Source organism: Stegastes partitus, unplaced genomic scaffold (genome assembly GCF_000690725.1).
Source record: "Stegastes partitus isolate 25-593 unplaced genomic scaffold, Stegastes_partitus-1.0.2 Scaffold1317, whole genome shotgun sequence".
Lineage (NCBI taxonomy): Eukaryota > Metazoa > Chordata > Actinopteri > Pomacentridae > Stegastes > Stegastes partitus.
In genome coordinates, this window is record NW_007579048.1 from 7,064 (window position 1) to 20,229 (window position 13,166).

General features: G+C 39.1%; 1 protein-coding gene across 1 annotated transcript in view; it reads left to right on the forward strand.

Moving 5' to 3' along the window:
• The window catches only part of vps35 (VPS35 retromer complex component), a gene marked incomplete at its 5' end in the record, with an annotated part of 16,116 nt that extends 6,786 nt beyond the window's left edge, over positions 1 to 9,330 (forward strand). Inside the window, 10 exons of the mRNA XM_008298438.1 lie at positions 64 to 173; positions 1,383 to 1,479; positions 3,025 to 3,173; positions 3,984 to 4,191; positions 4,467 to 4,622; positions 4,909 to 5,031; positions 5,118 to 5,297; positions 5,531 to 5,770; positions 6,199 to 6,342; positions 7,774 to 9,330. Of these exons, the coding sequence (XP_008296660.1) occupies positions 64 to 173; positions 1,383 to 1,479; positions 3,025 to 3,173; positions 3,984 to 4,191; positions 4,467 to 4,622; positions 4,909 to 5,031; positions 5,118 to 5,297; positions 5,531 to 5,770; positions 6,199 to 6,342; positions 7,774 to 7,953 (1,587 nt within the window). The remainder of the gene's footprint in view (positions 1 to 63; positions 174 to 1,382; positions 1,480 to 3,024; positions 3,174 to 3,983; positions 4,192 to 4,466; positions 4,623 to 4,908; positions 5,032 to 5,117; positions 5,298 to 5,530; positions 5,771 to 6,198; positions 6,343 to 7,773) is intronic.
• Positions 9,331 to 13,166: the final 3,836 nt, after the last annotated feature.

Consider the following 13,166-nt stretch of genomic DNA (forward strand, 5'->3'; position numbering starts at 1 on the left):
TTTCATAGAAAATGTCTAAGCACAGCCCTACACTCCTGAAATAATGTCATCTTGTCTTGCAAGGTTTTTCCAGATGAGTTCCACCTTCAAACCCTGAACCCCTTCCTGCGTTCCTGTGCAGAGCTGCATCAGCATGTCAATGTCAAGAACATCATCATTGCCCTTATCGACAGGTACAGTCTAACTCACTGTAAATTCGCTGAGCTAATTGAATCTGCTTGCCGATTTTAGTATCATTTGGTCCAACCCAGTGACCCACCATAAAAATCTGTGGTGGTTTGCTCACATTCACTTGTCTTGAAGCCCCTTCACAAATGCATTCAAGTCCTCATGTACAGTCCCCTGCTACTGTTGATGCTCTCAGCTTTCTTTCATAATCCATACTGTCCACATCACTGGCCACTGTTCCAAGGCACGTCACAGATTTTTCACAGATTTGTGGGTGGTCAAGGCCCGTTTTCAGTAAATTTAATGACAGGATCACATGTCCCCAGTGTCTCTTGGTTTTTGACCTTGAAATACTGCTGCGATGGTTAATTTCACCATGACTAGATAACTCGTGGTTTTAGCCCTGTTCAGCACAAACTGCTTTGGTGTCCAAAGCTCTGAGAACCACAGACCTGCTGCTGTCCCCTCCCCCTTAAGGAAAAACACCCTTTCTGTGTCTGTGGGACTGACAAAATATCATGGCAGCAGACGGCGGGACTTTGTATCGCTTCTGACTTTCTATCTAATATATTTAGTTTGTCAGGCGACATTATAAAACCAGCAGCTTAGCATCAGTTTCAGATTGTGTCATGGCTCTCAAGTACTGGATGATTAACATGTAGTCTTGGAGGCTGTGTTTCTGTCACCGTTTCATACTCCTTCGTTTCCTATTGTCGTGGTGACATTGCCGTCAAAAATAAGTAATCAGCTGGGTGTTAAGTTTCTCAGATGCGGTGAGTGCATGAGGACACTTGTGTTCACTCTTGTAACCAACAGCAGAACATGTGGAAGACTTTGCTCATGGCTGAGACGTTTAACAAATTCAACTTGACAAAGTAAACAAACCTCATTATGCAGCTGCTCATTTTGAATGCTTCCCCTGGAAACAGGGAGGGGGTTGGATAATACAAAGTTTGAGCGACAGCACTATTGGTTGGTTTGTTGTAAGGTAGCATCTGGGTCAAATTCTGACAGGCTTGTAAAGCTGGGAGCCTATTTAGTTTTGGAAGGACTTAAGCCGGAACATTTCTTCTTTTTTTTTTTATCTCAAGAACCACAAAAAACAAGGAAAAAAAAAAAAGAATTTGTCACAAGACTTTTAAGTTAGTGGTTTGTTGCTTTTTTTTATGAATGCACTCTCAGTAGATTTCACCAATTTCTGTTTTGCTTTTCAGACTTGCTCTGTTTGCTCATAGAGAAGATGGTCCAGGCATTCCAGCTGAGATCAAATTGTTTGACATCTTCTCTCAGCAAGTGGCCACTGTCATTCAAGTAGGTTATATTAAGTTTGCCCAGTCTGTAAGATATTTGAATCTGTATCTACACACAAAAAATACTGTTTAAAGTCTTGTTCAGAAGGTCAGTTGATTTTTAAAAGGATGTTGTTATTGGCCATACAGTTTTTTTCTCCACCTGGACCACATTGTGGGGACCCCTGACTCAATTTTCTGTAAAAGTCAGAGCAGCTACCTGACTGGACTGTTAGCCATTTTGAACATTCACTCTAAATTCTGAGTAGAACCTGTCTTATTACAAACAAAATTATGGAGTAGATATATTGATAGTGTAATTATCAGGAGATTAGAAATTCTCGTTGTCTTTCAAGAACTCTTAAAGTAAAAAATACTTGAAATTTACTGTGGAGCATAGCACTGTCCAGAATATCACTATTTACAGAAAATAAGTGGGCATACACACACATGTCTACAGGAAACTAGCAGCAAAAAAGGATTTTGTTCAAAATCTCTTAAATATTTCTACAAAGTACAAACAGAGCAGAGCAACATTTCAAGTTCATAGCTAATTATCAGGTCATCTTATTCCTGTAACAACAAAAGAGGTCAAGGGACAAAGATAATAGAAACTTAACATAATCAATTCATACTTTCTGCGAATAGGTCTGTAAAGCTATGTGTTATGTAAATATTGCCATCTATCCAAATCCACATGGATGGACCCTTCTACGGACATTGTCGTGCAGCATTATATTTGTGACAGCACTTCTGTCTCCACTGCAAGCACACAGGCTGCACATGTGCACGGAAGACAAATGGTGCTCAAAACAAATGCTTGTTTAGAGGAGAGACTACACAGTGGTATTCTGTCATCCACATCTTTATAGTTCAACATTCACAGACTTGTAACTAAATTAGTCGCTACGGCAGCTTTGATTTGTACGTGCTTTCCATCGACGTAGCCCAAACACACAAGGAAGTTCTAAATTGTCCAGAAATCCTGTGCTATGTTTGCCCACTGTGCTCGGCACACCTTAGGAGTAACCGCTGGCACAGTGCTACATCTCAGTCTGTAAGTAACTAGAAGTTATTCATGCTAATGCCATTTTTTTGATTTGTAACACATTTTTATTCGGCAAAGAGCTTTTTTCTGGGTGTAAATGACATAAGCAAGTGGTAAGCGATGGCAAGACATACTTTTTTATTTTACATTTTTGGTACCGTGTGAAAAAATTTCCACACAAGATAAAACCACTGAATATTTTTAGTGAGGCAGCCTAAATATCCAGAAGAGATATCATGAGGTATTATGTCTAATTAACCTACAATGTGTTTGCATTTTTCTGCCTTTGTGTTGCAAGTCAAAAGAGAATAGAAATCCTTAGGAAATCAGACAGACAATCAAATCATTATTTTTTCTAAATGTTCAACTTTGATGTCAACTTTTAACAGTACAATAATCTCAGGAAATTACCAGGAAACTAACTGTCTTACAAGGGTATTCCTCCTAAGTTTGTGTGACTGCAAACCAATATGGACTGACCATGACCTGATGTTTTGATTTTGTCATTTTTCTTGTCAGTCTCGGCAGGACATGCCATCAGAAGACGTGGTTTCTCTTCAGGTCTCTCTCATCAATTTGGCCATGAAATGCTACCCTGAACGTGTGGATTATGTAGACAAGGTCCTGGAGAGCACTGTGGAGATATTCAACAAGCTCAACTTGGAACAGTAAGTCCCCCAAACACAGAAAAATGGACTGAATTTGGTCTGTGTTGTCCAGATTCAGCAGTTATGTGAAGCCCTGAGGGTGATACTACGAAGCAAGTTTGACATAGCCAGGCTGTCTTTGTGTAAGTCGGCTCGACAAAAGCTAAAGCCCCAGCCAGAGATTACGGGTATCACAACGGTGGTTATCGTCTTTCTTTGTCAACTCAAACTTTCTGCTTCAAACTCTGTGTTGTGTTCACATAAAAGGGGTGTTTTTAAACACATCACGTGACCCTGTCGGAGCGCTCCCCCGGGGTGAAAGTATCCCCCCGTGACCATTCCAAATATTCAGATATTCATCATTAATTGGGCCTGAACAGACCAGAAAGTGCTATTTGGACCAGCCCTACTAGTTATTATAACAACTATGAACAATAATTAAAAACAAATTACTCTTCAAGCATCAAGCCCTCCTTGTATCTGGACCTCCGTCTTGACAATCTGACAGCCTTGCTGTCCGACATAAAAGAAGGTTTTATATTTAGTATCAGATTATCGAGTCACGACTGTTACGCAATTTTGGGAAGGTGATGCAATTGTGAATCATTTCAAATATAAGTCTACATTTAAGGTGTATTTACTTCTGTTATAAGCTGTATATATGTAATTTGGCCTTTGTTTTACTGTAATCTCTCAATGTTTTTCATCACAAATACAGTCAAACAAGCTAGAACAAAGATAGAAATTGGCATTTGAATATATTCTTCACCTCGCTTGCTTTCACAGTTGTGTATCAAAATTTGGCCCTCTCTATTCTCTTTCCTTGAATAGCATAGCAACCAGCAGTGCTGTGTCGAAGGAACTTACCCGACTGTTGAAGATCCCAGTGGATACCTACAACAATGTCCTGATGGTGTTGCAGCTCAAGCATTTCCCACCGCTCTTTGAATACTTTGACTACGAGTCACGTAAGAGCATGAGTTGCTATGTGCTGAGCAACACGCTGGATTACAACACCACTATTTTGGCCCAAGAACAGGTTGGATTTCTTGCTACCTTTTGACGCAAACATGTTAACATTTCCATGTTGAACTCGTGTACCTATATTCTTTGTAACGATGAAATATTTCACCCACTGTACTAGGGTGCCACATTGCGCTGTTTTAATAGTTTCTAGACAACAATAGGGCTTTATGACACAAAAGAATAAGCTTATTCAGGCTACAGTACTTGTTATTATCATCAGTTTGTTGTCAGTTTCTGTCTTTTCATGTGATTCCTTGACAATAATTCTTGAACCGCTTGTTTCTCTAGGTGGATGCCATCTTGAACTTGGTATCCATACTAATCCAGGATCAGCCAGACCAACCAGCTGATGACCCAGACCCAGAGGACTTTGCTGAGGAGCAAAGCCTTGTGGGCCGTTTCATCCATCTGCTCCACTCTGAAGATCCTGATCAACAGTATCTTGTGGGTCCTTTACTCGACATAAAAAAAATCATACAAGCGATTTTTCACATTTATCTCATGTAGTAAAGACAATACACACTGCTGCTAAGTGTTTAGGATATCATGCTGCAGTGTTTCCTTTTTTCCCAGCATGGAAAAATCTTATGAACATGTGAACTGATTTAAAACTATATCCTTGTTTAAATGACTTTCTTGTTGCATACTGTGACTTTGTGATTCATAAGACACAATGTTCTTGCTGTGGTCTTAGTTGTTAACTGAAATTATCGTTCTGATTTGGGGTCAGATTCTTAATACAGCCCGGAAACACTTTGGTGCTGGTGGAAATCAAAGGATTCGTTACACACTGCCTCCTTTGGTGTTCGCTGCTTACCAATTAGCCTTCAGGTACAAGGAGAACTCTTCAGCGGTAAGCAAACATTTATTTTTTCGCTAGATTTCTCATACTGCACTGTATGTCTTATCACTGAACCATCCCAAACTTGCCTCCATTAGGATGACAAATGGGAAAAGAAGTGCCAGAAGATCTTTTCCTTCGCCCACCAGACCATCAGTGCACTTATCAAGGCTGAGCTTGCTGAGCTGCCGCTTCGACTCTTCCTGCAGGGGGCGCTGGCTGCAGGCGAGATTGGCTTTGAGAACCACGAGACTGTAGCGTATGAGTTCATGTCACAGGTAGATTGTTCAATAAGACAGTCATGAGCAATCAAGCTTTCTCCGTGTCCACACAGTTTATTGTGAAAACAGCACTTGTTTGATCCAGGCCAAATGAACCAAAGTACAGATGTGAAAGTGACCCAAGTTAAGATTGATAACCCTGTGGACAACTGTCCTGAAGCATGTCTGGATTTGTCTGCCACCACCCTTACCTTTCTCATTTCCTCTCTTCAATACATCCATCATGTCAGGCCTTCTCCCTGTATGAGGATGAGATCAGCGACTCAAAAGCCCAGTTGGCAGCCATCACGCTGATCATCGGGACTTTCGAGCGAATGCGATGTTTCAGCGAGGAAAACCACGAGCCTCTAAGGACTCAGTGTGCACTGGCTGCATCCAAGCTGCTGAAGAAGCCTGACCAGTGCAGAGCTGTCAGCATTTGCGCCCATCTCTTCTGGTCAGGTCGCAGCACTGACAAAAATGGTGAAGAGGTGTGTTGTTTGCTTTATATGCAGATATATACACATGTAGACAGACAGACACAAAGAAAGACAGAGAGAGAGAGAGAGGGAGAAAGTATTTTATTTATCCCCACAGAGAAATCTCAGCATTGCAGCAGCAATTTACACATTACAAAACACACAATTCACAAAAATTATGAAATACATTTAGAGATAAGATACAATAGAACCCCCACAGTGCAAATGACAGGTGCATTTAAAAAGAGAAAGTATTGTATAGATGTATTACAGTGGGCAGGAATGACTTTCTGTAGCAGTTCTTACTACAGCAGAGTTTGAGAGGCCGTCAACTGGAAACACTTTGCAGTTGTAATGTATGCACTCGCTGATTTTTTTTTTAATGCACTTAAATCTGTTTCCACATCTATCATTGCTAACTACTGATGTTCTATATTTAGATCCGTGATGGTAAGCGGGTGATGGAGTGTCTAAAGAAAGCACTGAAGATTGCCAACCAGTGCATGGACCCATCGCTGCAAGTCCAGCTTTTCATCGAAATCCTCAACAGATACGTCTGCTTCTACGAGAGGGAGAATGATGCGGTAGGACACCTGATTATTACACCTGTTCCAAGCCGTGCTGGAATGAACTTTTATGACATGCTTTCAAATGACCAGATTACTGTCCTTTTCATTTTGTAGTTATCTGATTTTCTAAACATCATATATATGAGAAAACTGGGGCCTCATTTATCATCAGTGTGTACGCACAGATGTGTGCGTAATGAGTGCGTATGAACATTCCCACGCAAAGTATGAAATTTATCAACTTCTACTTATACCTAGGAATGTGCATAAATATAAGCATAACTTTAACCATGGTTGTGCACATTATCTAGCAGTAAAATAGTGAAACTACAAATAGAAAGCATTAAGGGATTTTTACCACCAGCATATTCCAGTGTGAGGTTGGAGATATGCTGCATTTCCCAGCCACTGAGCAGGATTGTGCCGGCAGTGTTGGATGCCATAATTCCCCTGGCCACAGCCCACATCCAGTTTCCTTACAGCCATCACCAACAAGCTGAAATCAAAACGGGACATCACGCCATTGCGAGAGGTTACTTGTTTTATAAAAAGGCGTGTTGTTGCCGTAAATGGTCAATTGGAGGCGTTTCTCAAGGGAAATTATCCCGAAAGTGCACGAGCATGGTGGTTAAGAACAAGTGGAATTTACCGACACTGATGTGCGTACAACACACGTATGCATGTTTGATAAATATTTTTTTGTTCTGACACACACTCTAAATTTCATTCGTAAATACAGAATTTAGACCCTTTTGTACACACTGATGATAAATGAGGCCCCTGGTTTCAGCAATGGGTGCAGTGAAAAGAATTATTTCCACAGTTATTTTGGAAAGAGCTTATATCTTGGCCACAGGTTCACATAACTGGGGTTCTCATGAGACTTTGACAGTTCATTACGATCAGGCATTGTGACAATGACCATTAGACTAAGAGATTCATCCTTGTTCTCAGAATGTTTAAATGTAAAATTAGATAAACACTGAAACTGAAATTAAATGTGCCCGGAACAGTTTTCAGTCCCACTCTATTTGAAGGGCTGTGCATAGCACTGACATGAATGAATGAATGAATGAATGAATGAATGAATGAATGAATGAATGCCCTTTATTGTCATTGGACAGTATACAATGAGATGATTATGTCATTAATAGGAGAAGCAGTCTGTCAGTGTTTACTATGTGTTTTAATGATAAGGTACAAATCCTATAACTGCTGTTAATGTTAAAGAAAATATTCATGACACTTGACAATGGTCTCATGACAGTCCATATCAAAACCAACCAGCTATAACAGTTGGATGTGCTGTTAGCACATAAAGCTGAATAGTTTCTTTAATCGTAACATAGACAAGTGCTTTCATTTGATCTGAATACATAAAATCCATGTACATATTTCACTGTAAGCACAAACTCTTACACTGTCTCTCACCTTCTACTCCCCCAGGTGACAGTCCAGGTATTAAACCAGCTGATCCAAAAGATCAGGGAAGATCTTCCCAACTTGGAGGCAAGTGAAGAAACAGAACAGATCAACAAACACTTCCATAATACACTGGAGCATCTTCGTCTGCAGAGGGAATCCCCTGAGTCTGAAGGTCCTGCATATGAGGGCCTTGTCCTTTAAAACAAATGCAGGTTGGAAGTCCTTCCCTAGATGATTCATTATATTAGGAATATATACTGCACATACTCAGAAGAACACACAAAATATCCTGTAGGCCAGGAATAAAAATAAATGTCAAGACCTAAAACTCAGTCTTTGATTTTTTTCTTAATTTCTCTGCATCATTTCCTCTGCACTGTCCCTCGCTTGCAGAACTGTTCTCTGCAACATGTTGGACATGTTAAAAAGCATGTGTCAGCAATACTGCACGTAACTTCTGTGTCATTTGTGGCAAGTCTTAAGCACCATTCCTTTATGAATTCACACTTTACCCGTTTGTCTTTAACCTGAATCATTTTATTGTTGGTAGTAGCTCCACTAGCTGTGATATGTGTATCCACTGAGTTATTTGTCATGATACTGAGAAGTGAATGTATTAGCTGAGTGTACAAAGGCTCAAAATCTAGTAGTGGTCTGCCAGCTTTTTTTCATATGACCTACTTTTCAAATATGAATAATCAGTATCTGCTGTTCTGTAGGATGGCTTGTGGCAAGTTTTAATCAGGTAGTGCCAAACCAAACTGAAGACCAGATTAACGTTCAAGTTTTGCCCACAAGAATGATGCAAACCATGTTGTCCATTTAAAATCCCATGAATGTTTTACAATATAGTATCTTTTATTATTGTTGGACTGTGGGACTGTGACACAGTTAATAAATGTGTAACATTAAGCATTTCCCCCAATACGTCTGCCATCCCAGCTAGACTGCAAAGAAATAACAAATAGCTGTGCAAATATAGTCATTCGTATATATGGAAATGGTCATATTTTTGAAAAGATTCTTTCCCCTCACTCTTTAGCAGAGCTTTTTAATAACATCAAGTTTGTCCCTCCATCTCTATAGACTTCTTATTTTATGTATTAGTTTATTTCAGTAATGGATTTACACATTCAAAACTCCAGTGTGTGTGCAGTGTTAGCATGTTTTAGTGTGCTTGTACCAAAAGGCCCCATTCTCTCTCTCTCTCTCTCTATATATATATATATATACATATATATATATCTCACTAACTACAATGTCTGAATTTGTCATTTTTTTGATCAGTGAAACATTTTGGAATAGTATATTGAGGGGGATGCAGCAGTTCCCCAATCTTGTATCCTGGTTGACAAACTGCTATAGAGTATATATAATAGTGTACAAGGTTTTGGAATTGTTTGCTATGGCATTGGACAGTATCTGTTAATTTCTCTTTCTTGACTCCTGTTGATTTTTTTGGAGAGTATTGACCAGTTTCTTTTCACTTTTAAACGCACTTGTGAATCAGATTAAACAATGCTGATTAAATGGAAATAATCATTGTCATTTACTGAAATAAAATTGAAATTAACAATGCATATTTGCACTTTATTTTATACACAACAAAATAACCATAACCAAAAACACAACCAAATAAAATATAATTATTGATATTTCAAGATGGGCTACAAGGTGGCTCGGTGGTTTGCACTGTGGCCTCGCAGTTAGAAGATCCCTGGTTTGCAACCCGGTTCGGACACCAAGATCTTTCTGCGTGGAGTTTGCATGTTCTCCCTGTAGACAAGATGGATTCTTTCCGGGTTCTCCAGCTTCCTCACACAGTTCAAAAACATGTTGAGGTTAATTGGTGATTCTAAATTGTCCATAGGCGTATATGTGAGTGTCTCTCTGTGTGGCCCTGTGATAGACTGGTGACCTGTCCAGGGTGTCCCCTGCCTTCGCCCTGACTCGGCTGGGATAGACTCCAGCCTCCCCCCGACCCTAGTGAGGGTTAAGCGGTGCATAGGTGATGGCTGGATGGATATTTCAAGGTTCTTTTGTATATTATGGTTTGTGTTATTGTCTCATATGCCCAACTTTACGCCACATATACATGTGCTTTGATTGACCTGAGAAATGAAATGGTTTTACGTGCCACATTAGATTATTTCAATTTGTGGAAGAAAACAACGCTTAGAATAACATGCAAGTTGCCTATCTCTAAATAGTGTTGACGTGGTTACAAAGACTCAGGTGTTTTTCCAAAAACATAGCCTATCCCAGCTGACTTTGGGTGAAGGCAGGGGACACCCTGGACCCAGTCGAGTGCAGAGACACACAGAGAGACAGACAATCACACTCACAGTCATACCTTCAGACAATTTAGAATCAACAACTAACCTCAGCACGTTTTTGGACTGTGGGAGCAAGCCAGAGCACCTGGTGAGAATTCACGCAGGCACAGGGAGAACATGCAAACTCCAGACTGAGATTCAAACCCAGGACCTATAACTGTGAGGTGACAGTGCTAACCTCCATGCCACCAAAGTTTAATCCAACAGTAAAATTTTTTTAAAAAGACATTCTAAATACAGGTGATAAATGACAGATAGACCACAAGTGGATAAGTCTTTTCAGTGGGTGTAAGTGGTTTATCATATTAATCCAAAGTCTGTCGCTTTTAAGGCTACTTATTTTTGTCAACCTCAGACTCACTTAGAAATTACATTTCGCGTCAATTTCGTTTTTAAAGTTGTTTCAGCTGCACCACAGTTATCCTCACTCAGGAATGTTCACATAATGTTCAACATGATGCTTTAACCAGGACAGGAATTTTGAATCAGTGCGACTGATCACAATATGACAAATGACTGTTTATTGATCAGTCAGTATCAGAAACTCCATACAGATTTCTTTTATTTAAAAGGTAACTACTACAGTAATGTACAGTAAACATTTCAGTAGAGGGGAACTGGTTGATAACAGCTGCCTTAAATTTCTACAATAATTACATATTTGTCATGAAAATGGTCATGTTGTAGTCCTTAGGTAGCAATCTGGCATTTACCCGTAATTTCAATGTGCCTAAAAATTCAGCAAGGACTTCAGCAACTGAATCCTTTCTGTATGAATGAGAAATGAAACGGTTTCTCAGACAACTCCTTTGGGCTCAGCAGGAGAGGAGTCAGGAAGTTAGGGGGGGTGTTCCAATAGCCATACTACCATAGTATGATTACAGGTATACAAGTCCTGTTTTGCTAGGTTTAATTCTGTTTGATAGTTCTACATATTTAACCATTGTTTCATCAGGAAAAGGCAATGCAGAGCAAAAGGTGACACTGAGTCCTGGCTGATGAAAGACTGGTCCTTCTCACAGCGCACTTTGTAGTTTGCTTTTTTTTTTTTTTTTTTTTTTTAAATCTGGTGTCTTAAATATTCCGTAGCATATTCATTTTTAGGCATGCTTGGTATGAACAGGACAGACATGTGGTCACTCAGAATATTTCCATTGTGATGGGTTCAGTCTGGACATGTCAGAAATCAACAGCATTGCCAAACATCACAGCCTCCTTTGGCCAGTTTCAGTTAGTTATGGCAATTTATCACAATATATAACCTTTCTGATAAATTGGTCCTAAAGCCATTATTCAACTGATTTAAGTAACTGGCTAATCCTCAAAGTCGCGCATATATTTACTACATATAGGAAAACTGCTTTTTGTGCTGCACACATCTGGAACAATTTACAAGAAACATTAAACCTAACACAACAAGTTGTGGGCCAGTTTCAGACCATGATCACAAACTACCGCACCCTTGATTGTCACAGGTTTTAACTGCTGTTAGTTTCTCATTATTTATTGCCCTGTTTATTCTGTTTGATTGTACTCTCAACATTATTGAAAATTAAGGCATGCCCTCAATGATTCATTGAGATATAAAGGTTTGATTTAACTGAAGACCCAGTGGATTACCACAACAGTAGGAAAATCCTTGCTGTTACAACTGTTGAAACTGTAATGTTAAAAGACATTCAAAAGAAGTGAAAACTTTAAAACCAATTTGATAGCAATAGAGTGTGGGTGGGTTATTGTGTTTTCTTGTCACTTAATCTGCTTCAGTGCAACCTAAATGTAGCCACTGTTTACATCTTGTTGCTCTCTGTGTTCACATATACTGCATTTCAATACAGCAGAAAAAAAGTTGTAATTTACATATTTTTCTGTTTCTGTTGTCAGGCATCAGAACAAGTATAAAATAGTGACTGAAATGCAGTTCATTAAGACTACATGTTAACCAGCAATCACTTCCGAGCCATTTCCAAGCTGTAGCTCTGCAGCTAAACGTCTGATTTTGAAAGTGTAGGATCATCTGACAAGTTACTGTGTACATTAGTTATACAGAAAAGCTGCGCTGTGCAGGGACGTGCTCAGGATTTTTTAGGGGCAGTTGCTCAAACCTGAAAAAAGGGCAACTCCCCCCCCTGAAAAAATAGGTATGATAGGCATGTTTTTGACAGAGAGGATGTCTGTAATGTAATTGTAAACAAGCACAGCAAGCAGCACACAGCAAGCTATCTACAATAGAGTCAATGTAGTCAATGCTGCTCCAAATTAGGAACTTCTTCAGGGCAGGGATTAGCTTCTGTCCAATCACACATTATTCTTAAGTTATTATATGGTAGAAGCAGTAGTATGTTGTTTTGCTTCTACAAGAAATGTGACTAAAGGTCTACAACACACTTTTAGTATTTCAATATTTGCATGTGATTAGTTGTTTGGCCTTCCCTACCATCAAGTGACCTGTCTTGCTCTTCTTCACCTGCAACTTGTTGCCCCTCATCTTAAGTGGATATAAATATTTGCTATTAGAAGACGAAAAAAGGAAATAGTCCATGAAAAAGGACATATGGGTGGTTGACAAATAACCTGATATTGACTGTTCGCATGTCACACAGACTGATAAAAAACCTTTTTTATGAGTACATATTTAAATCATTTAAATATGCACTCATAAAAAATATTTTTATGACAAGTCATATTTATGACAATAACATCAAAGATGTGAGTGTTTAAAGATTTTTACTGAGAATTTTCAGAATTTCATACATTTTGATATATGTATTAACATACATCTGGTGTGACTGTCCAGCATATGTGTACCCTCAGAAATAAGAGCATAATTTCCATATGATTTATAAATATTTAACTGGGGTTTCTCGTGTTCACCATATCTACTGTAATTTACACTGTGCTAACTGTCAGGCTAGTTATGTTAAGCATAACTGCTGCTAAAACATCAAAAATTAAGTTGTGAAAAACCAAGATACTGTCACACCAAAACATACAAAATGTGAATATTAAGGTACCCAAACATCAAAAACCTGAATATTACCAAAAATGTAAAAATCTGGACACAAACTAATCAAAACC